Here is a 24,730-nt window from a genome sequence, read left to right on the forward strand (position 1 = left end):
TAGGTGCTCTAGACCACTGAGCCATCTCTCCAGCCCCTTTTTCTCCAGTTTTGATCTGCTAACTTAGGTTGTTAACCCTCCAGAAGAGAAGCTAATTATTAACCTGCAATATATGCAGTTCGGTTTACCCTATCTGTCAAAATATCAAACATTTTGGCATATCCCGGAACAGGTATTTTCCATCAGATATTGATATGTTGAACTTTAAGTCCTTACAGAATATGAAGGAACAATAATTGTATAACAGTAGAAATAAGCATTTACATATTTTTATAAAGAAATTTGGAAACCTAATCATATACGGAATTGTAAATCCTTATATTAGGGAGACAATACGATATTTACAGATGTGGGTCTGGTTTATTTCACTAATAAGTATATCTTCAAGGGGAACACCGTGAACAAGTTGGGGACAGTGGAAAAGGCAGGTGAGGGCAGGGAGTGATAGCCGGTCAGGTGACAAAGTGGCTCTGGCCCAGGCTGAGTCAAGCAGCTGCTGGGGCTCAAAGATGGCTGCAAAGTCTGACACCTGGTATGCTACACTCTGGACTCAAGAACATGCCTATCACCCCAGCACTCGGGAGGCTGAGGCAGGAGGATGGCAAGGTTGAGCCTAGTCTAGGCAACATAGCAATTTAGCGAGTCCCCTGTCTAAAAATAAGGGCCACGAAAAAGCTCATCATAGCCCTTGCCCAGATGCACTGTGACTTGGCTACAGAATGAGACAGGCCGAGGGCTGGTCCGGATGGAGGGCTCGGTAGTCCCAAACTTGCTTGTTCCCCAGTGTTACACAGCTCGAGGGGCGCCCACCTTCCCCATCTCCCTGCTGCCCCAAGAGTCACTGCTAGTGGTCCCCACAGCAGGATGGTCTCATCCCCATTCCTTTTTGTTTTTTAAAATATATTTAGAACAGGCTCTACAGGGTGTTCAGGGTCTCACTACATAGATGAGACTCAGTGACTCTCCTGTTGTCAGCCTCTCAAGCGCTGGGATTACAGGCACATGCCACAACACCCAGTCTCAATTGCTGTCTCAGTGTGCCCCGGGGGTGGGGCTGGGACTGCATGACGGGGATGGAAGCCAGGCCTCTGTGTTCTGCCTAAGCAGGCGTGTTAAGCCACTGAGCTATTTGGCCAGCCCTACCATTCCTTTTTAAAAGAATTTTTATTTTTATTTATTTTTTTATGTATTTGGTAAGCAGTTCAGACTTAGTGATCCTCCTGTCTCAGCCTCCCCAGCATTGGAATTACCATGCTGTTCCAGGGCTGGCATGGCGCACCCTGGTTCCAAGGTCAGCACAGCATGCAGGTCTGGGGATTGAACCTGGGTCCTTGCGCTTGGCAAGCAGGAGCTTAGATCACTGAGCTATCTCCCCAGCCCTCATCCCCATTCCCATCACCATCAACACTGCCAGTAACAGTGTTGCTGCTCTGTGCAGGCAATGCAACCAGATCTCAGGTGACACTTGCGGGGACTGGGTTCCCAGGGCCCCGGGGGGGGGGGGGGGCTCACTTCCAACAGCTCTGCAAGCTGATGAATTTCTGTAAGAAGCACTCTCCTCAGTGCTCGGGTGCCCTCCATAATGGCTCTGCCAATGGAGTGGCACAGGGCAGGGCCTGCCGCACACCCCTTCCTCACACCGGGTGCGTGTGGGCACCAGGTCTCTCTGCCTGCCTGGCCACCTGCTCATGGCACAGTGTGACCTAGGATTTGCCACCCTGGCCCTGAGCAGGGTCTGCGAGGGAGGGGGCCTTCCATGCTGTGCACCAGAGTGGCCAGGACCTAGCAGGGCATGAGTGCACGTGCCTATAACGTCAGCACTCTGGAGGCCGAGGCAGGAGGACTGCAAGTTCAAGCCAGGCCTGGGCAACTTACTGACTTACCATGATTTCCACCTCAAAATAAACTAGGACCAAGGAAAAGGCTGGCCAGATAGCTCAGCAGATTAAAGCACCTACTTAGGCAGACTCAGGTTACCAGGGTTCAATCCCCAGTGTGCCAAGCCAGCCCACCCCTAGGGTAGCCGAGACAGTGACTGAGACTGGGTGTGGTGGCGCCTGGAATCTCAGCGCTTGGGAGGATGCAAACAGGAGAATCTGTAGAAAACTACGCGTCTGATCTGTGTAGGGTGAACCTATAGATCCTGTATGAAATACATTTTTTAAAAAAGGGCTGGGGAAGTAGCTCAGTGTGAAGGTCCTGGGTTCAATCCCCAGCAGTGGAAAAAGGCCAGGACCTCACAGTCCAACTCAGAGAGCACCCCAGCTTTCGTCCATCTCAGTGGCCCACTGGAATTGGGTGAGCCCAAGGCCCAAAGCACCACGACCTCTTCCTCACCAGCGTCCCCACCTGTGCCCAGGTGCATCGTCCTAAATGCTGCCACCTGGGGCCCTGCGGCTGCTGCCCAGGAGAGGCTCATGTCCATCTGCACTAACGCTTGGACTCTCCTACAAGGTCACCTCGATGTGCATCACCGGGCCCTGGGACTCCCCAGAACACAGGAAAGGCGGTGGGGACCACAGCCGGGATACCACAACTCAGAGCGAGGATTTCCGTTTTCTCTTTCTTGTCATGCTGGGGACTGAGCCCAGAGTGTTCACGCTAAGCTCCAGCTCTTACTTCTTTTATTTTTTATTTTGAGACACGGTCTCACTAAGTACTTGTCCCAGGTTGGTGTCAAACTTGCCATCCTCCTCCTCAGCCTCCTGGAGTGCTAGAATTACTACCCATCATATGTTTTCTTAATGACAATTCCCTAAAAAAGAAAAAGAAAAAGAAAAGAAGACCCATGGAGGCCGGGGATACAGCTCAGCAGCCCAGTGCTTAATTCCTGAAGCAAAAAATAAAAACTTAAAAAACAATTTGAGCCAGGTGTGGTGGCGCACACCTGTAATCCCAGCACTCAGGAGGCTGAGGTAGGAGGATCCTTACGAGTTTGAGACCAGGCTGGGTGACAAAGTGAGCTCAAGGCCAGTCTGAGCTGTATAGCGAGACCCTGTCTCGAAAAGACCAAAAAACAAAAAACAAAAAACAAAAAAAAAAAAAAAAAAAAAACAAAAAGAAAGGAAAAACCCTGTAAGTGCTGTACCTGTCATAATTTTTACTTTTGCTATCTCTAGCAGCATCTGTTGATAAATACTGGAGATGAGAAATGGGTATACGAGTCCCATTAAGCTTGTATGTATGGTTAAATAGTTGTTTGTTTTTTAGTTTAGTTTAGTTTAGTTTAGTTTAGTTTAGTTTAGTGCTGGCCAAATAGCTCAGTGGATTAAAGCATCTGCAAGCAGGCGCAGGCACCGGGGGTTCGATCCCTGGGCCTGCCTGTGGGAGGCGTGCTCAGACGGCAATTGAGACTGGGCGTGGTGGTGCACCCCTGTAATCCCAGCTCTTGGGAGACTGTAAACAGGCGGATCACTACCAGTCCGATCTAGCAGTGAGACCCTGAACACCCTGTAGACCCTTCCCTAAAATACAAAAAGAAAAAAAAATTATTTGGCATAAGGTCTCACTATACAACTCAGAATCTATTGATCCTCCTGTTTTCAGCCTCCCCAATGCTGGGATTACAGGTGTGTGTCACCACACCCCACCTCAGTTGGGCTCAGAAAGCCTGGGGACAGGATGGGACCAGGGCTGTATGTGGTGCTAGGGATTGAACCTCAATAGTTTTGATTTTATGTGCTTTTAAACATTTTTGAAACACAGTGAAAAAAGATATGTTGAAATCAACCCCCTCACCCATCTCTACAAACCCGTCTGGCCGCCCTCTGGCCTAATCACTGCAGTAGTGTAGTTTTACATTTTTGTGACTTTTTTGCCCCAGCTCTATTTTTTTGTTGTTGACACAGGATTTCACCAAGTTGCTAAATTCCCCAGGCTGAGCTGGAATTTGTGATCCTCCTGCCTCAGCCTCCCAGCCTGCGGGGATGCCAGGCTACACCACCGCACCAGCCCTTGCCTAGACTGCTTCAGGGGTTTGCGCTGGCTGTCTCCACCCCTCTGCAGCACACTCTTGAGCCCCAGCCAGAGTGTCTTGCCAAGCCCTGTCCTTTCTCTGACCTGCATTGATGTGCCCAGCTGGTCACCTCGCTGACTTCCCGTGTCCCTCCCCGTTCAGCTCCAGTCACCATGGTTCACTGCTTTCTGAGCCCCGCCAGACCTAGGCTGCCACAGGGCCTTTGCACCTGCCATTCTCCACGAGGGCCGTCCCCTATCCACAGGGACCTCCTGGAGGTCAGCGCCACAGTCACTCTCCCAGCATGATCCTCTCTGACCTCCCCGACTCCTCAGCAACCTTCCCTCTGGCTCGACCACCCACCCGGCTCTGTGTGCTCTATCTGCTTGCTGGCACTCTGCACTTCAGTGTCAGGCCCAGGCCTTCTGCCAGGGGGCACCCTGCTCTGATCCCTGCTCAGTGCCCTGGTCAGGGCCACAGGTGCTCAGTGCACAGCTGTGAAATGAATGAGCAGACAAATCCGCATGGGAGCCCTTGAGGAAGATAGCGCAGCAGCCCGCCACAAACGGAGCCCAGCCAGGTACAGGGTCAGCAGCCCTCCTTGGGAAGTCTGAAAACCAAAACATTCTGAAATCCAGAACTCTCAGAGCTCCAAGAAGATCCACAAGCAGAAAATTCCCCATCATGAAACTGTCCCGGGCACAAAATCATTTTCGAAGCTACCTTCAGGCTCCGTGCAAAGAAAGAAATGAACCAGAAATGGACCTCGTGTTGGAACTTGGGTCCCAGCACAAATCAACATCATGTGCGTGGAAATGTTTACATACGCACATGTTCCAAAATTCCAGGTGTACACCGAGGATCACAAGCTCAAGCCCACTGTGGGCAACTGTGCAAGCCCCTGTCTCAAAAAATACCTATCTGAAAGCCCAGGGAATGAAAGCAGTCACTGTCCTTCCTCAGTTCTGTGGCTGGTTAACCTCACCTACAGACCAGAATCTCTGGGGAGCCTTCCTTCTAAGCCAGGGCAAAAGCAACCATGTCTGCCGGGTGGGCAGTGTGAACTGTGAGCCACTACCTCTTAAACCCTCTACGTGGCCAGGCGTGGCGATGCAGGCCTGTGGTGCCAGCACCCGGGGAGGCGGAGGGAGGACGGCTGCAAGCTCAAGGCCCAACCTGGGCCACTGAGGAACTTAGCAAGACACTACTCAAAATCAAAAATAAGAAAGGGCTGCGGACGTAGCTCAGGGCAAAGGTCCCGGGTTCCATCCTCAGTACCAAAACCAAGTAATCCAAATTCCACACCCTCGTGATGCCAAGCGTTCAGGCAAGGGCTGCACCACTGTCCTGAGTTCCTTCCTCAACAGAGTGAGATGCCTGCCACCCACCTGGCCACCCTCCCCTGCTCAGACACAGCCGCCACGCTCACCAGCCACCATCTCCATGCCGTAGCCGGAGTCCTCAGAGGGCAGCGGGTCGGGCAGCGAGTCCATCATCTCCTCGGAGGTTGGCGAAGGGTCTGCAAAGAGGGCTCCAGTGACTGGGGTGTCATCCCTCAGGGTTCCAGGGGGCCATAGGTCTCTGGGGACCCCACAGTGAGCCTCCTCAGCAGGGCTACCTCTTCTTATACTAGGGAGATTGGACCCCAGGCCTTCACACTGAGCTATAGCCCCTGCCCTTTTTATTTTTTACATTGAGACAGGATCTAAGGTACCAAGTTTCCAGCCTAGGCTGCAACTTGTAAACCTCCTGCCTCAGCCTCCCGGGCTGTTGGGATACAGGCAGCACCCTGTCCTCCCTGGCCAGCTCATCCATTCTCTACAGATGTGGAAAGTGAGACTCGGGAAGGGTTTAAGTCCAGGGCAAACTCATGCTGCCTCTGGCCTCATAGATCCCAGGGGAGCTGTGGCAGGGCGGCGAGGCTAGAGCCACCCTCAAGAAGGCCAGAGGTCGAATCAGCAGCTCCCTTCACAGAGGACAGGGAACAGAGCTCACTCAACACCCCCCACTGCCACTAGAGCCGGGGCAGAGAGATACCCTGGAGCTCATCCTAGCAGGATGGGCCCAAGGGGACAGCAGGGCAGCTGTGGCTCCCAAGGATGCTGACTCCTGCAGGTGCGGCTCAGCCCTCTCACCTCTTCTTACCTGGGATGGTGACCTGGATGATGTCCAGGTCCTCGGGCTCAATCTTGATTGGCCGCAGCAGGCCCAGCTCCCCAGAGGTCCCTGTGAGGAGATATTGGGGTCCCGTCAGGCCTGGGGGTCCTAAGCATGGCCGGATGGGGCGGGCTACCCAGATCATCCATGTGTCAGACACAGGCCAGGATATAGGCTCAGACAGGTCTGAAGGAAGTTTCTCAAGTTGGCCCCAGGATCCCAATTTACATAGCTGGCAATAGAGGCGCACAGAGGGGACGCTGCTTGTCCACAGACGGCAGCGGCAGAGGTAACGTGGGCTCAGATCTCACATATCTTGGAGTCCCAGCAAGCCCTGGTCTGTGATCTGAGGCAGAGGGGTGCCCTGTGTCCTCGGGGGCCTGGGGCTGAACTGGTGGCCCTCCTCCCTACCTGAGGTCCCCCACATAATACTGCCCCTTCTTACCTGCCCCACAGTCTTCAGAGATGCTGCCCTTGTCTGACCTGGGGAAGAAAGGCAGATGACCAGGTGGTCATTTTACTTGGATATCCTGTTCAAAACACACCCCAGGCAGAGCCCCCTGGGTCCAAGAACAGCACCCCATCCCACAACCCATCCTTTCCAGCACTGTCTCTGAGAACTACCAGCATGAAAGGCTGGGGTGGTCACTGTCCCCACCAGCTGGGAGCCGCCTGCGGTCCCTGAGATGGACAGCTCCTATCCAGGGGGCTAGGGCTGAATGGGGGAGGCAGGGAAAACTAGCCAATCCTGTTCCCCTGCAGCTCAGGACCTGGTGGGGGCCTGTTGGGGACAGTGATCAGGCCACGTGCTGGGGATAGCACCACAGGTACTCTGGGGCACTGACTCCTGTCAGAGGTGTCCCCTAGCTCAGCCTTGAGGAAAGGGAACCCCACCGTGGGTACACAGGTCTATGCATGGTGCCTGAGCGCTGGTGTGGGGCTGGGCCTTACCAGGTGGTAGCACCCAGGTCAAGGATGGCAGCCCTGGAGCCCTCCCCGGAGGTGTCCTCGGGCGGGCTGGCCGGCTCCAGCTTCGTGGAGTCTTTGGTAAACTTGTTCCCTGGATAGTTGGGGAAGTCACAATGAAGGTGCTGTCGCAGGGGCCTCCATAGTAAGATCGCAGGGTGCCCTTGGGCTGCGGTATAGCCTCTGTACCTCTCTGTGGACTGTGTCCAGCCAACAGCAAGAAGGGGAGCTTGAGAGGGACATGTCCCTGAGCGGGAACAGGAGCCCTGTACCAGAGGAGGCTAGGGATTTGGGGGACAGACGGCAGCGGGGAGGAGAGGCAGCAGCCCGGGCTACAACTAACTCCTGAGGCCCTGGACTTGTGAGCAGAGGCCTGCAGGTCAGGAGCCAGGGCTGCTGGAGCTACACCTGCACTCCATCATGCCTGGAAGCCAAGGAAGGCCTTTCTTCAGGGTGGTACTGGGGTTTGAACCCAGGGCCTTCACATTGAATTACAGAAATCCAGTTCTTCTTTTTAAAAATTTTTTCACAGAGAGTTTCACTAAAGTGCTAAATTGCCCCAAATGGGCAGGAACATTTAATCCTCCTGCCTCAACCTCCCAGAGTACTACAATTACAAGCGGTGCCACCACACCCAGCTAGGAAGCTATTCTTATCTCCATTTCACAGATGTGGAAACTGAGGCCCACAAAACCTTGTCCAAGAATTCTGGCAGAACCAGAACCAGGGCTGTCCAGGGGTATCACATCCCAAGATCTGTGTGGTTTTTGTGCCCTGGGCCGAGCCTGCCTCTTCCTTCCACACTCTGACCCATGCACCTGCAGCTTGCATTTAGTGATAGAGGCCCTGTCACCTTGTCCAGACCCTGCACTCAGAGCATCCCCTACTGCCCTGACTGTGGCTCTGTGACTACAAACTAGGGGTGCTGCCAGGCCCCAGCTCCCATACTCCTTCATCTATATGTGGGGACAGGTACAGAGCACCTGGCTTCATAGGATGCCTATTGTCCCAGCACTTTGAGAGGCTAAGGCAGGAGGATAGCAAGCTCTAACCCAACCCAGGCAACTTAGCAAAATGGTCTCAAAAAATAAAAAAGGGCTTGGGATGTAGCTCAGTGCAAAGGCCTTGGTTTCTTTTTTTTTTTTTTTTTTTAACATTTATTGTGTGTGTGTGTGTGTGTGTGTGTGTGTGTGTGTGTGGCGCCAGCTCAGCCCACCAGGGGGCGCGGCTGGCTGGCATGTGGTGCTGGGGTATCGAACCGTGGTCCCTGTGCTTTTCCAAGCTTGTTCCAAATAGGTGCTTTAGACCACTGAGCCATCTCTCCAGCCCCAAAGGCCTTGGTTTCAATCTTCAGTACCAACCAAAGGGGAAAAGACAGCTATGCTAACAGCTTAGAAAAAATGCCTGTCACATCAGGACGAACATCCCCTTTATTAATCGCTGCCCAGGGCACATTAAGCTGTGCAAGGCTGCAGTCCCCTGCCACTATAAGCCTAGAGCCCACAGCTATCCCAGGACACAAAGCCACAGCCCAGCAGGGGACCAGGAGAATGCAGTGGGGGCAACAGAAGCTCAGAGGTTCCCTTTTGATCCATACTCACCTGTGAAAATCCGCTCATCGAACATCCTGAGGAGAGAGGAGAGGGCAGAGGGGGCACGTTAGGGGCTCTCGGGTCCCCTTCCTTAGTGTCCCTAGGGCCCACGTGCATGGCTGCAGCAGGACTCAGGCTCTTCAGGACATCCAAGTGGTGTCCCCACAGCCAGGGATGCCTGGGCCACATTGGTGGTTCCCGAAGCAGCCAATCTTCCCGTCATGCATCTCCACCACAGGCTGTGCTCTGGCCCCGGGCCTCCCTTGTGCTGCTCCATAGGACCACAGGATGGGCACATGGGGCAGGGAGTCTGGGGCCACTTGGGGAACCCCACAGAGGAGCCCCACATCCCACAGATCAGGCCCCTGGAGGCCCAGGCTGGAAAGACAGGAGAGCGGGGACGGGCACAAATGGCAGAGTGGGTCACAGGCTGGGGCTGGGGCTCGGGCTGTCCTGCCCTGAGGGACAGGGGCTGGGCGCCATGTTGGTGGAGAAGTGAGACACAGGGACAAGGGGACAAGGCCTCGGGCACTAAACGCAGGCTGCAGGAGGCATGGGATGAGCGCAAGGTGGAGAGCTTTGTGTTCGGCATTCAGAACACATAAACAACACGCAGCATGTACGCCATACACACATGCTCAGTGCTCACTCCACTATCACATGCCCACCACACATGGCAACCAGACAGCAGCCATGGCCATGCACCACACACAACACACATAGCAACCACATACAACACAGACCACACACACAACTCATACAACTATCACACACAACATATACAAGACAACACTCTGGTCACATGACACAAATACACAACTCATCCAACAATCACACCCCCACTACCTACACGCACCACACACACACACAACACATACAAACACAAACACACATGCACAGGGCACAAACATTCAACACACACTACACAAGCACAGCACTCACCTGACTTTCACACACCTGCCAAACACATACATACACATATACAGTGAACAACTGCTCATGCCCCAGGAGGGGTCCAGAACATCACAACCTCTGCCCTCTGACAGCCCAGGCTCAACCACCCACCCACACACACACACACACACCTGGCATGTGGGCGGGACAAGACCCCGCCAGGTGCAGGCCAGATCTGGGGACATAGCTCCCTGCTGAGGCCCACCCGTGCCTGCCTGTGCACATGACGCCTGTCACTTCATGTGTGGTGTTGTGGCCTGAACCTGGGACTTTGTGCTCCCTCCAAGAGCTCCCTGCTCCATGCTACCTGCTACCAGGCCACACACCCAGGCCATGTCCGGTTTACTTATTAGCCAGGAGCATAGGGTGGGGCTGGGGCCAGGGACAGCAAGACCCCTGGGCGGGCCTGGGGCAGGGCATAGACAGGCTGCCCAGCCTGCACACCCCAGCCTGCACACCCCAGCCTGGCACCTCAGGTTGTCTCCCACTCCTCTTTCCCTCTTTGGGGGAGGTGTTGGTGAGGAAGCTATGGGCCCTGTGCAGCTAGGCAGCTGGCCCACCCTTTTTCTCTAAGCCCTGCCTCAGGGACAAGCAGGTGGTCCAACTATGTCCCCGTGGGAACACAGACCCGGGGACTTGGAAATCAGAGCACAGCATGGATTGGGGTCCAGAGAGACTGGTACCCCAACAACAAGTCCTATGGGTCTGGAACACAGCACCCGGGCCATACATGCCTGGGGCTCCGGGGTTGGGCACAGACTCCCTCCTGGTTTCTGCCTGGGTGACAGAGAAGAGGGCTTGGGGACTTGGGTGGGGCAGCACCATCAGGTCAGAGCCCCTTACCCACCACAGCACCCTGTGCACCCCACACCCTCAGGTCTAGCTCAGCCTGAAGTAGAAGGCCAGCCAGTCCAAGCCTGTACCTTTTTATGACAAAGTGGATGCTATGTCTCTCCTCCAGGATCCGCTTCAGCTTGGGGACCCCATAAGTGCAGGGGCGCTTGAAGGGGATCTTGTCTGGGATACCCACAATCTCCACAGCCTCCGGGTCACAGGCAATCTTCCTGTAGGGCACAGGGACCATGTGGTCCAGACCCAAGGCTTCCGCTGGAAGGGGAAAGCAATGGCTGAGTGGGATCAGGCCGCAGGATGCCCAGTCCCAGTCCCAGGGTACTGTCGCCTTCCCCCACCTCTCAGTACCACTCTGGCTGGGCATAGCAGAAACATCAAATCACATTGCTTTTAAAAATGTATTTATTTGGTTCTGAAAAAAAAAAAAAAAACCAAAAACTATTTACTTAATTGTGGGGCCAGGGGCTGGAGAGATGGCTCAGTGGTCTAAAGCACCTACTTGGAACAAGCTTGGCAAAGCACAGGGACTGCGGTTTGATCCCCCAGCACCACATGCCAGTCAGCCGCGCCCCCTGGTGGGCTGAGCTGCCCCCCCCCCACACTCTCTAAATAAATGTAAAAAAAAAAAAATTTAATTGTGGGGCCAATGATTGAACTTGGAGCCTTTACATTAAACTACACCTGCAGATCTTTCTTACTTTTTATTTTGAGACAGGGTCTCAACAAACTGCTAAGTTGTCTAGGCTGAGTTTGAACTTAAACTCCTGCCTCAGCCTCCCAGAGTACTTGGTTTATAAGGGTGCACCATCATGCCTGCGAGCTTCTTTTTTAAGATGCCCATAGGTTCCCATCTCAGTGACAGCTGAAGTCACACGTCACTCCATCACCTTGCCTTCTCTCCCCTTTGCCCTCCACCTGGTTCTCCTGGACCCCCGCCACTTGCCAGGCACATACCCCAGGGCCTCTGCACTGGCGCATCCTTCTGCCCATCCTGCTCTCCAGATACCTGCATGCCTCCCTCCTCTGGTGTCCACTCAGGCAGCCCCGCCTCAGCTCAGAGCCTTAACTTCCCTCCCTGCCCTGCTGGCCCCATCTGCTGTCGAGTGTCACCACCTATCACTATGTATGCATTCACCAGTGTGGCCACGCACCACCTGAGCACTGGTGCCGCAGGAACATCTGCACCCCGCCCCAGCTCTGTGGTCCAGACAGGCCAAGTAAAAGCCAGGAGCTGCGTGGGCTCTACTGCATTCTCTCTCACACACCAGCGCCATGCGCAAGGCCCAGGCAGAAATTGGCAGCCCAGCCCACAGCATGGCAGGCCACACCAGCACTCAAGAGCTGGATCCTTGCCCCTGTCCAACAGCTCCTGTCTTCTTGTTTGTTCTGAAGCACCTACTATGTGCACCACACCACGGCACTCCCTTGGGCATGTTTTGTTTTAAATAGAAATGTCAGCTGGGCACGGTGGTGTATGTCTTTAATCCCAGCACTCAGAAAAGCTGAGCCAGGAGGATCACATGTTTGCGCTCAGCCTGGGCAACTGAGCAACTTAAAGAGACTATGTGCCCCCAAATTAATTTTTTTTTTTTTTTTTTTTTGCAGAACCAGGGATTGGGGGCTGGTGAGATGGCTCAGTGGTCTAAAGCACCTACTTAGAACAAGCTTCGTAAAACACAGGGACCGCGGTTCAATCCCCCAGCACCACATGCCAGCCAGCCCCGCCCCCTGGTGGGCTGAGCTGGACACACACACACACACACACACACACACACACACTAAATAAAATTCTTTAAAAAAAAAAAAAAAAAAGAACCAGGGATTGAACACAGATCCTTGTACTTGCCAGGGAAGCACTTATTCTATTGAGCCATCTCCCCAGCCCCCAAATTAATTATTAACTAATTAATTAAAAGGGAGCAACAGATATAGCTCCATGCAAAGGCCCTAGGTTCAAACTCCAGTACTGAAAAATAAAAGCATCCCCAAAGCCTCCTGTGTGCAGGGCTTGGGCCCTATGCAGTAGCATTCAGAGATGGGTCCCCAACAGGTGACTGGCTCAGAAGGGTGCCAGGCTCTGCAGGGCATCAGTCCACCTCCAAGTTGGCAGTGGAATGAGCCGCGAGGATGGGCACCAGGTGGAGGTCTCAAACTGGACAGAGGATGCCAGTCCCGGGCTGTCTTTCCTGGCTCTTGCCCTGTCTGCTTCCTACCTCATGAGGGGAACACCTACCCACCCAGGCCTCCACCTCAATGCCCCCGCCTCAGAGCCTCAACCCCAGATGCAAACACAAGCAGAACAATCCTCTCCTCCAAGCTGTGTGTATCAGGTGCTGGTCACCATGACAAAACAGTGGCCAACGCCATCCCCATCTGCCCAGCACCTCAGAGGGCTCAGGAGACACCTGGGCTACCTGGGCATTCTCTTCCCTGCCCTGTGATTCTGGGCTGGAGAGGACTCCCCACTCTGACCTCTCTCCAGGGCCCTGTATCCCCTAGACATTCCTCAGGGGTGACAAGAACCGCTGGGCTCCCTTGGGGCTGGAGACATTGTTTTCCTGTTGACGCAGCCCTGATGCGTTGGTGGCTTTGGCAGCCAGATCTTACTGTGAAGTCATACTTAGCTTGTTGTCAAATTAAAGCCTTGAAATCTCAACAGCTGTCAAACCATTTTTTTTTCTGGCAGCCACCTCCTACGTCACCAGATCCCCCCTTCAGGACAGGAGTGATCCACGTGAACACTCCCCCACCCCAGGTCCCATGTCTGCAGAGAACCCTCTTCCCAGCAGGCAGGAGACCGGAGCACTTGGGACACAACCCCAACAGGCCCCAGTGGCCCGTGGACAGCAGTCTGGCTATGCGCAGAGCCACCGTGCACAGTCCAGTCCTCTCATCTAGTTCCAACATCTTCCCAGGTGTACATATCCTAGGGGCTTCCCAAAGGCTGGCATTTCCCGTCCCCACCCCCTTAGGCACCACACCCCATCACTAGCCAACTTTTTTTTTCCCTCTCCCTTTGAGATAGGCTCTTACTCTGTAGTTCGGGCTGAGCTTGAGCTTACTATGTAGCCCAGAATGACCACAAACTCTGAGATCCTCCTGCCTCAGCCTCCCAAGTGATGGAATCACAGGCATGCACTACCATGCCCAGTGACCAAATTTTCAACAGCTTTAGTGGCTGCAAGGAGGAGGAGGGACTGGTCATCCAGATGAAACCCTCACCCACAGATCCCCCCAGCACTCTTGGGTCTTCCTCCTTCCAGGGAAGCTGAGAGGGGCCTCACATTCTGAGCCCAGGGCCCCTAATGGCTCTGTTCTACCTGCTGTCTGAAAAGAGCTCAGCATTCTCCACAGTCTAGGGCTGCATGGGCCCAGAAGTGAGGGCTTGGGGGCCAAGGTCTCACTGGCTCTATTGTGCCAGGGCAGCTGGAAGGGCCTGCCCAGCAGACACAGCTCCTGCCTGGCACCTTCCCCACTGCCCACCTGGCTCCCACCAACCTGGACTGCATGGGAGGAGTGGGAGTGGTAGGCACTGAGCTGCAGTGTGGGCAAAAGGGAGCCCAGGGCTGCACTAAACCATGCTTGGCCTACCCTGCGTAGAGCAGGGGACTCTATTCCTAAGTTACCTGAGTTCCTGCTGGTCTACCCTACAACCCCCTTAGAGCGGTGCTTCCCCAATCCCAGGAGCTGCATGCCTCTGCCCATGTGTGCCCTCCGCCTGTACACATGTGCAGCAGTGCCCACTGCCTCTGCCCCCACTGTGTTCCCTGATGCTGTACACCCTGCATGGCATCCTCTGTACAGCTTCAGTAAAGCCCTCAACACCAGAGTGCCAGAGCCACAGAGTGCCTGGGCACAGGTGTCCGATGCATGCAGGGAGAGGAAGCCTTCAGAGCCATGGGGATGCACCTAGGGCTGGGGACCCCACACCCTCCTGGAGGCGATGCCCACACTATTCCCCAGGAGTACTTAGCGGTTTGCACCCTGAGTGTAAAGGCTAGCAGGCAGAGGGCACAGCATGAGCAAACACAATGATGAGAGATAGCAGTGGCACAGGGAAACTCCAGGCATGCAAGGCCAGCGGGTTCCTGTGGGTTCTCAGGCCGCAAACCTACCCACCCTGCCTGCCCCTCTTCCCGAAGTGACTCAGGTTCTGGGGTTCCCGCCCCCCTGAGGAATCTGGAAGGCAAATATTGATACAGCCGCCTCCACCCAGACACCAGGAGGGTGACAGGAGCCTGCGAGCGAGCGCGGGTGTGGCAGATGGCTCGCGCCACCCTGTTGGGGACCGAAGCTGGCGGCCGGCGCCCACTCACCATATCTGCTGTTGAACAGGATCTGCACGCACTCCCGCAGCGTGTTGATGTCCTCCGTGTCCTTGATGAAGGCGTCCCACTTCTCTATGGGAACACAGGGGCCACCATTGAGGGTCCTTGTGGGGGCCAGACTGTCTGTCCATCCTCACTCACCACCACCTGACTCCTAACTTTCAGCCCTGTCCGTCCCTCCCAGAAGCCAGAACACAGGGCTGGGGTATAGCTCAGAGGATTAGCGCTTGCTCTGTAAGTGCAAGGCCACGGCTTCCACCCCCACCACTGCAAACTAAACGTGAAACAAAAAATAAAGCAACCACTTCAAACTCTTCTCCTGGGTCTGATCACTGAACCTGTGGGCCTCCCACCTGGATCCCCTCCCAGAGAGAGACCTGCAGTGGGGGGCTGGGTGTTGAGTTTCTCAGCCAGATGGGGTGGTGCATGTCTGCAATCTCAGCACTCAGGAGGCTGAGGCAGGACAACTACTGAGAGTTCAAGGCCAGCCTGAGTTACATAGTGAGTTAAAGGCCAGAATGAACCATGCAGTAAGACCCTGTGTCAAAAACACACAAAAAATAGGCTGGGTGCAGTGGCGCAGCCTGCAATCCCAGCACTTGGAAGGCTGAGGCAGGACTGTTGCAAATTAAAGGCCAGCCTGGCCTACAAAGTGTAGTTTAGTTTGAACTACATAAGGAAACCCTGTCTCAAAAAGGCAATAATAATAATAATAATAATAATAATAATAATAATAAATTTAAAAATAGTCTCTGGAGGGATGGCTGAGGCCCTCAAAGCAAAATTGCTGAGAAGTATCAGTTCATTTCTTTTTAGTTTAACCGGATCTCAAACTGCCTTCCTGTTAAGTCTGGTACTTTTAGTAAAAGGTGAAAGATTTATACAATCTGAAGAGAAACCGGAGTATAAGTCTGGTACTTTTAAAAAGGGGGTGGGGCTGGCGAGATGGCTCAGTGGTCTAAAGCACCTACATGGAGCAAGCGTGGCAAAGCACAGGGACCGCGGTTCAATCCCCCAGCACCACATGCCAGCCAGCCCCGCCCCCTGGTGGGCTGAGCTGGCCACACACACACACACACACACACACAATAAATAAATAAATGTTTAAAAAAAAAATAAAGGGAAAAAAAGAAATTTAAAAAAAAAAAAATAAAAAGGGGGTGGGGGCTACAGCTCACTGCAAAGTCTGAGCTCAGTCCCCAGGCAGCCTTCAGATGCAACAGCAGCCCCAGGTCACACTGTGAATGTAGGCTCCTGAGAGGCTGAACCAGAACCCCCAGCTGAGCTGCTCCTGAATCTGGGCCACCGAAACCGTGAAGCAGTGGACATCTGTTCTACGCTGCACTGAGAGCAGTTTGTTACACAGCAGTAGCAGCAGCAGCAGTTAGCTGTTACACTTCAGTGAGACTCACAGCACCTCAGCAGACTGCTCTTCTTTCTCCCACCAACACTCAGGCCCCTTTCGCATCTCAGTCCCGCATCATGAGCAGATGCCCGCTGAGGCCGGAGTGCCGTGTGGCGCCGCCTACCTGACTTGTCATGGACAATGGAGAACAGAATACGCTTGGAGGCATGGACATTCTGGATGAGAGGCCCGGTGGGCCCTGTGGGCTTCTGTCCTGGACGAGAGAAAAGCACAGGTTCTAGGTGGGCAGAAGAGGGTGACCCCAAGCCCGGGCGTGGCACCCAGGGCCTGGGAGGCAGCCTCACCTACCAGGGACATCCCAAAATTGCACCCCCGCGGCAGCACAGACGCAGCCCAGGGCCCTGGGAGTGTCGGAGTTGCTGGACAGCAGATTCTGCTTCCAAACGCCCAGTCAGTAAGAGTGGGCCGCAGGGGATCAGCCTTCCCAGGGGAGCACACCGGTTCTGGGAGTGTCAATGCTGTCCCCTGACTCAGCCCCAACACTTGAGGGGGTCTGCATCTTTTCATCTCCTTCTTATAATGCCCACAAATACAGCTGCCAGGTGGGCTGATGCACCCTGAAGTCCCAGCATTCTGGGAGGCCGGGGCAGGAGGACTGAAAGTCCTTGGGTAGCTGAGTGACTGACTCAATGAGACCTTGCCTCGAGGAGGACACTGGGGATGCAGCTCTACGCAAAGGCCCGAGTTCAATCCCCAGTATGGAAAACAGCAACAATTAAAAAACAAACCCAGAGCATAATACTTATAAGCACTCACATCCTACACACCGAGCTCTAGGTGTGTGTATTTGCGTGTTACATTAAAGATCAGTTCTCAAACTTAAGCATATGGAACTCTATAAAGTTTTTGCAGACTAAAACACACTGCCCTGCAAGAATAGTCCTGCTATCCCAGGCTGAGCCTGCCATCCTGCATTTTTTCTACTTTTTCTGTGGGTTTGTTTGTTTATTTGTTTTGGTACCAGGACCTAAACTCATGACCTCACGTTTGTCAGGCAGGCGCTGTCCTGCTGAGCCGCAGCTCCAGCCTGGGGCTTTCCATTTCAGTGCTGAAGAGGGAAGCCAGGGCCTTGCCCATCCTAGGCCAGCACTCAGCCCTGAGCTGCAGCCTAGGCTGAGAACTGCATCCCCAACACACGCCGTGGACATGCTGCGTGGCTGCTGGTGCTCGTTCATGACAGCTCTGGGAAGAGGATTCTAGGCCAAGCATCTCTGACTCAAAAAGCTGAAGCCCAAAGTGCTCCCCTTGCACTCCACCACACGTGGAAGATTCCACACCTGGCCTCACGTGATGGTCCAAGTCAATGAGCAGGTGTACTTGAAATACCATATAAAATGACCTCAACACTCTGGAAGGATAAGGCAGGAGGGTTGCAAGTCGAAGCCCAGCTGGAGTTAGTGACAACCTATCTCAAAATTAAAAAATAAAAAAAGGGCTAGGGAGTAGCTCAGTGCAAAGGCCCTGGGTTCAAGCCCTGGTACCACATTAAAAAAAAAGAAATCTTCACGCTATGTTTAAAACATGTAGATGAAACAGAAATGAATTTCATCCTTAAACTCAGATCCCATCCCCAAGGTCCTTTGTTATATATATGGTAATATTCCAAAATCTGAAAAAAATCCAAAACCTGAAACTTTTACACTCTGCCACTTTGGGTTCAAAGTAGTTCGGATTAGGTATGTTCCACCTCCACATGCATCTCCACTTTACAGATGAGGAAACTCATGCTCAGAGGGATAGAGATTTGCCTGAAACCTACAGCTACTGAGTAGAGGGGCCAGATTGTGAACTCAAGTTTCTTCCTCCCAGCTGTTCCCCAGCACCCTAATCTGGGCAGGGTATGTAGTAAGTGCTCAATAAGCGCATGTGGGCTGTGAGCTGCTTTCAGAATCCTCAGGGAGTCTCCCAAGCATTTCTTGAGGCACAGATGGCAGAGCAGAGGCCCAGGGTCCAGATGGGTCCAGCCTAGATGCCACCTGCCCTGCCCGGACCTGCCCCTGCCTGGCTTCCCCAAGCTGGTCCCCTTGAGGCACCCGAGTGAGCCACCCAGTTGGGATAGCAGCATTACCACAGCAGTCGGAGAAATCCTGGACACCGGGGGCCTTGGGCTCAGGCACCGGCAGGCCCAGGCCCAGGTCGCTGGAGGTAAGGGGACAGGGGTTCGGCTCCTGCTTAATATCACGGACGACAGCATGGCTGGGCAGGCCCGGGCTGTAGAGGAAGCTGGCCATGGAGGAGGTGGTGGCGCTGGGGGGCAGGTCCTGTGGGGGCACCTTGGGAGCCTGGCTGTGCAGGCTGCAGTCCCGGGACGTCTTGGGCAGTAGGGAGATGCCATTCAGCTCCACCAGAGCCTTGGAGTCCCGGCTGCTGTCGTCGAGGGGCCTGGGTAAACGAGAGGACGAGGGGATAGTTCGGGACATGTGGGCTCTGCATCTCCCCCATCCCTGCCGGGAAGGCACAGCCCTACAGGCAGTCAGGTACCAGCCCTGTCACACCACAGTGGCCACCTCGGGTTCCCAGCCTGTCCCCACCTTCCCCTACCCAGCACTGTGAGTGAAGCCCCAATAGGGGGTGCAGTATGCCAGCCCGGGAGGATCTGGACCCCAGGACCTAGAACCCTGCTCTCTGTACTTCCCACCCATCCCTAACCAGGGCCTGGGTTCCTGCCCGCAGCCACCACAGCCACCCCCAAGCCCTGAAAGTCTCAGGTGCCCTTTTTCAGGCTAGTGCTCTCATGGTTACTTCAAGACATTGGGGTCCTGGGGAATTGACCCCAAGCCACTCCTGCTCTGGGGCCTAGGCTCCAGGGGTCTCCAGCCCCTGCCCTCCAGCCAGCTCCACACGCTGCTCACCTTTTTTTTTTTTTTTTTTTTTTGTGGAACCGGGGATTGAACTCAGGCCCTTGCGCTTGCCAGGCAAGTGCTTATTCCACTGAGCCATCTCCCCAGCCCCCTTACCTCTTGAGCTTGAAGCGGATGCGATGGCTGTGCTCCAAGATAGCCATGAGTGCCTTGGGGTCATACTCAGCAGGCCGACGGAAAGCCAGGCCCTCAGGTAGCCCCTGCACAGCCAGCAGGCCCGGCTCCCGCAGCAGCCGCTCGTAGGGCAGAGGCACCACGTTGGCCGTGCCCAGGGCCTCGCCTGTCGGGAGGACAGAGGCTTCGTGCAGGGTGACAGGTGACCCATCTCCTCCTCCCCACCAGTGCATGTTCAGGGCAGAGCCAGGCAGCCCTGCTATCAGCACAGGGGCCTGAGGCTCCCTGCTGTGATGTAGCCACCTGGGGAGCTGCAGCAGGGACTTGGAAGGAGAGCATGAAGTGAAAAAGAGTGGAGGAGGGAAGCTGGGGCTGGGCTGGGGACAGCGGCAAGAGAAACAGAGGCAAATAGGGAGCCCTGAGGGGAGAGGATGTCGAGAAGGGAAAAAAGAGGGGGCTCAGAAAGAGGAAAGAACCAGAAATGTCAGGAGGAAGGTCACAAGTTTTGAGGCCAGCTCAGGAAACATAGTAATACCATGTTTCAAAGTTTAAGAAGTAAATACAAAGGGCTTAGGCTGTAGCTCAGTGCAAAGGCCCTGGATTCAATCCCCAAAGCTAGGAAGAGAGAAATAGACAGCGGAGTATGGGAGAAAGAGGACCAGAGAGCAAAGAAGGTCACAGCCTGAGCTCTGGGACCCATGTGGTCACCTCAGCCCTGCAGGTCCTGCTTAGATCCTGCCCACAGTGGGCAGGGGTGCAGTGGTCCAGATGGCACAGCCAGCCGTGTGTGACAAGTCCTCTACCCCAGGGCCACTTGCCCACCAGGGACCCCTGTCCCACCCCCTTAAGCCTCCTCTGGCATCAGAAGTTTCCTCGGAGACCTTTGTTCCACAGACCCAGGGCTGCGCAGGGAGAGGGAGAATAGCAAGTGAGCAATAAATGAGGGCAGAGCCTGGCCCAAGGTCATCCAGCAAGCGTGAAGGTCATGGCTGGGCCTCCCTGAGGTGCTGCAATCTGACACTTCCCAGGGGACATCAGGTCAGGAGATCTCTCCTCCCCCTGCAGGCCAGACTTAGCTGAGCCATTAGCTTTCACTCAGTCGTTCAACAAACGTGCTCTGAGCATACACTGTTGCTGGGCCCTGGACTGCAAGCTGGAGACAGCCCAAAAGGGAGACTACATACTCCCTAGTGAAGGAAGGGCACAGCAGGGTCAAAGGGGACCTAATCCAGGGGAAAAGACTTCTGGGGTAGAGCCTCAGTTGTAACACAGGCTGAAGACACAACTCCCTGATCAGACTTGTGCTTCAGGAAGGGGCCCTTGGTCCCAGGGTAGGTGGGTTACAGAGTGGTAGGGGGCTGGATCAGGTGCCAGCCAGGAAAGGAGACCATGTCTTACTATAGAGGACATCGAACACCTCCTCCACCATCTTGCGCAGCAGGTACACATCCGAGCCGTGCTCCAGGGAAGACCGTGGGGCGCCTCGGCCTCCACCCTCACCCCGCAGCACCTTCTTGGGGTGCTCTGCCTCTGGATCCTTCCACAGGGACCCTCCTGTGGGACACAGCACACAGGTCACCATGGGCACACCTCAAAAACCAGCCTTCAAGCTGGAATGCCTCTGCCCTGGGCTCAGCCTCCAGGCCTGCGCTCAACTTCATGACAGGGAATGAGTGAACGGCAAGTGGGCACCGCCCCGAGCCCCTGCCAAGAGCCAATATGGCTCACTGTGAGGGCTCCAGCACAGTGTGTGGCCTCATTGCTGGCTACCCCTAACCTAAGGTGTGGCCTCAGGCAGGCCCCTCCACCCCCTGGCCCTGGCCTGAGTGTCCCTAGGAGCTTGGCTTCCTGGCTCAGACCTGGGGTTCAACCCACAGCTGCCCAACGTCCCATCCCACAAAGAGGCAGGTCTACACCAGGCTGGGCCGCCTAGAGCATTGAGGGCATTACAGAGAAGTCATAAAAGCTGCGACAGAAAGATTGAGGGCTCTGCTATCCCCGCCCAGCTTGGAGCTTGTTCTCTATTGAGATCTGCAAACTTTGAAATAAATCAGCTGGGTTCTTGGCACTATACACAGTGGCTCTTTCTGGTTCTTGGAAGAGCAGGTACCCCTTTCCTAGGCCTCAGCCTGGCTGGAGTCTCAGAGGCCTAAAGCGCAGGGCTCTGCCACGCCCATTTCCTCTAATGGCCTTGCCTGCTTTTGCTTGCAGACCCCGCCCAGTGCGGCAACTACTCACACCTATTACCAGGACTCAGGCCCGCCCTGCCCACAGGCCAAGCCCATCACCTCACCCAGACACGCCCACTCCCCCAACCCCCGTGGGTGGCATGAAGCCTCCTCCCAAAGGAGGCCCAAGTTTTGAGCTCTGTGGAGCTGCAAGGGGTGGGCTGGGGAAACTGCAGCATCCACTATGGATATGCCCACTGCCTAGGGATGCCCTTCCCTGAAACACAGGGATCAGGCTGGGGGATTGAGACACTAATAACAGTGCTGGTATCCACCGAGCGTGAACAAGCTAACCCCAGGAAGAGCAGGTACCCCTTCCACACCCCACAGGCTGAGGCCCAGCAGGTCCAAGCTGGGCCTCCCTTATCCAAAATGCTTAGCACCAGAAGTGACCTGGATTTGGCAATCCAGCTCAGATTGGTAATATTTGCAAGTAGGTAATTACCCCATTTTAGGGAGGGGGAGGTCTCAGATCTAACCACACCTCATCTACTGAGTTTGAGGGTCACACGTGCAACCTTCACTGGGCTGTGTTCTGACAGCAACCCATCATCCCATGGGGCTGGGTGTAGGATTATCTATTCATGGCATCCTGGGGGTGCTCAAAGGTTTCAGATTTTGGAGGATTTGGGATTTGGGGATTGGGAACACATCTGGCTCCAATCGAACCACTCTTACACTGGACCATGGTTTCAAGTCCAAAGAGCCGGCCTTAGTGCCCACCCTGGTGCCATCCTTCAGGGCTGGGGCCAGGCCCCACCTCATCATCAAGGTGGAGCTGGCCTCCCACAGGAGCAGAGGTTTAGGGCCCAGGGTGGAAGGGATAGGATCCTGGAGGGTGGGCAGGGTCTGCCCAGTATGAGGACAGCATACAGGACTGGGACTGAGGGCAGGGAAGAATTAGGGGCTACAGAAAGACCCCAGGCTCACAGCTGTGCACCTCGCCGGCATAGCCCCCCAAGGAATGGCATTGCCTGCACCTGCTGCCTTCCTAGGCATTGGCTGTGTAGCCCTGGGAAACAGTATAGGTCCTGGGACTCGGTTTCTCATCTGCAAATGGGGGTCACTGCTTCACAAAGCTGCTGGGAAAGGTTATGTGGTTCCTGCACACGGCCCGGCCCTGTGCTCAGGGATGCAGCCAGGAGAGGAAGAGGGCCACAGTGCCAGGCTTAGTGTGCCAGTTACACGTTGGTGGAGGGAGGCAGCTGGGGTCAGGCTGGTGCCGATAAGCTGAGGGGCTGTGTCCAGGAAGCCTACCAGTCTCCCCTGTCAGCTCATGCCCCAAAGGGTACACCCTGGCCAGGTGCGGTGGGGCACCAGGAAAGACCCGGGTACTCACGGCAGAACCTGAGGAAGTCTGACTGCAGCTCCTTCCTGGCGCTCAGGAACATCCGGCCCTTGGTGGTGCCCACCACGAAGGCGCTGTCATCGTGTACAGCGATGCAGGCTACCTCGGCGTTCAGCTTGGCGAGCGCGGAGCACTGTGGGTGGCAGGGGTGAGCTCGTGGCTGTAGAGATCTCCAGCTGCTGGAGTGTGTGTGTGTGCGCCATGTGTGTGCATGTGTGTCTGTGTGTAATGTCACCCAGCACCTTTCAGGTCACAGGATAAATGAATGAGAACCTGAAACTGGCCCCAGCAGTAGAGGAGGAAAAAGGGTGACAGGCGGAGGAGGTGAGCCCTCCTCAAGTAGCTTTGGGCCCCTGCTATTATTTGTTTGTTTGTTTTGCCAAAGCAGGGAGTGAACTCAGGCCCTTGTGCTTGCCAGGGAAGCACTTATGCTACTGAGCCATCTCCCTGGCCCCTGGGCCCCCTCTCTGGGCCCTGGGTCCATATTGGCACTTGGGTTGAGCTTCCAAAGAGGCCTGGCTGCGGATCTACCCCAGGCCAACCTATGCAGGTACACAGTCACTGCCGCCTTCTGTGGCCGGAGTTGGGACTGGCGGCCTCAGGATACAGGGGTCCCCACAACTGTGGCCGCCAGAACCTCAGGAGGTCACTGCCCCAACAGGACACCCTTCTATAAACCTGCCTGATTTGTACTGGTTTTCTGGTTTTGCAATCCTGGGCATTAAACCCAGGACCTTCACATTGACCTACACCCCCATGCTTTTTTTATTTTTCAGACAGGCTCTTGCTAAGTTACTAAGTTGCCCAGCTGGGCCAGAGCTTGTGATCCTCCTGCCTTAGTCTCCCTAGTGCCAGGAGCACAGGTGTGCAATACCAGGCCTGCCTTGATTTTTTTTTTTTTTTTAAATTTATGTGTGTGTGTGTGTGTGTGTGTGTGGCCAGCTCAGCCCACCAGGGGGCGGGGCTGGCTGGCATGTGGTGCTGGGGGATTGAACCGCGGTCCCTGTGCTTTGCTAAGCTTGTTCTAAGTAGGTGCTTTAGACCACTGAGCCATCTCACCAGCCCCCCTGCCTTGATTTCTGGCAGTGTTCACAAGTCTGGCCTCTGACTAGAGGCCCTGGTTGTGTGACTGCATATGGTCTCCTGGACCTCTCTGGGCCATAACTCTGACTCTCTTGCCACCCCAGCCAGGGATGGAAGGGGACCAGAAGCCCTGTCCCCTAGGGTGTCTCACTGCTTGTTCTCTAAGGTGGAAACAAAGCCCTACTGTCCTCTTTTGTGGCTGCAATACTGTAGAACATTAACCCGAAATGAAATAGCTCAATATAGTCCCTTTCCATGAAAGAGCAGCTGTGAGTACATGGTGCCCATGCAGCGCAGGGACCGACTCACCCTAAGGCCCAAGAAAACAGGACCTCCAGGAGGGCGGGGAAAAGAGTTTGTGACTGGGGACAAGGGGATGAGTTACTTTTCCCTGGTCCTGTAGATGGACAAGCACCCTGGCCCCAGCAGCCCTGAAGGACACCAGACTTAAGTCACTGCCACAGGGCCACTGATACTCCAAAGGGCCCTTCCGGGAAAATGTGTCAAGGGTTCAGTGCAGGGAACTTCTCTTGTTTATGCCACCAGGGCAATCACAGGGCCACTGCCTCCTCTGTGGTGGCTTAGGGACATCAGCACAGCCCAGGGAAAATAACTGTCTAGGGCAAAGGACAGGGTTTCTTTCTGCTCCGCCCAATACTGTGGGCACAGGTCACCTCCGGCCATGAAGCACTGGGAATGACGCTTGTGTGTTGGAACAGCTAGATTGTGGAAATTAGTTTCATTTCAACTAATCAAAATTTAATGTGACTAAGCCAGGGGTGAGACAAAGGCCTGTAATCCCAATACTGGAGGAGGCTGAGGCAGGAGGATCTCAAATTCAAGCCCAGTATAGGCTGAGTTCACAG

At 54.8% G+C, this 24,730-nt stretch overlaps 1 protein-coding gene across 5 annotated transcripts in view; it reads right to left on the minus strand.

Moving 5' to 3' along the window:
* The window catches only part of Gtf2ird1 (GTF2I repeat domain containing 1), a 74,281-nt gene that overhangs the window by 20,298 nt on the left and 29,253 nt on the right, over positions 1 to 24,730 (minus strand). For all 5 annotated transcript variants that reach the window (XM_023714521.1, XM_023714519.1, XM_023714520.1 and 2 more), the window contains exons 3-14: positions 22,773 to 22,914; positions 20,604 to 20,759; positions 19,188 to 19,371; positions 18,299 to 18,612; positions 16,334 to 16,423; positions 14,793 to 14,876; positions 10,548 to 10,731; positions 8,680 to 8,705; positions 7,064 to 7,172; positions 6,558 to 6,595; positions 6,101 to 6,181; positions 5,385 to 5,474 (exon numbers count right to left, since the gene is read on the minus strand). In XM_023714521.1, the coding sequence (XP_023570289.1) occupies positions 5,385 to 5,474; positions 6,101 to 6,181; positions 6,558 to 6,595; positions 7,064 to 7,172; positions 8,680 to 8,705; positions 10,548 to 10,731; positions 14,793 to 14,876; positions 16,334 to 16,423; positions 18,299 to 18,612; positions 19,188 to 19,371; positions 20,604 to 20,759; positions 22,773 to 22,914 (1,498 nt within the window). The remainder of the gene's footprint in view (positions 1 to 5,384; positions 5,475 to 6,100; positions 6,182 to 6,557; positions 6,596 to 7,063; positions 7,173 to 8,679; positions 8,706 to 10,547; positions 10,732 to 14,792; positions 14,877 to 16,333; positions 16,424 to 18,298; positions 18,613 to 19,187; positions 19,372 to 20,603; positions 20,760 to 22,772; positions 22,915 to 24,730) is intronic.

This window comes from Octodon degus, unplaced genomic scaffold (assembly GCF_000260255.1).
Source record: "Octodon degus isolate 3935 unplaced genomic scaffold, OctDeg1.0 scaffold00035, whole genome shotgun sequence".
NCBI classification, from domain to species: domain Eukaryota; kingdom Metazoa; phylum Chordata; class Mammalia; order Rodentia; family Octodontidae; genus Octodon; species Octodon degus.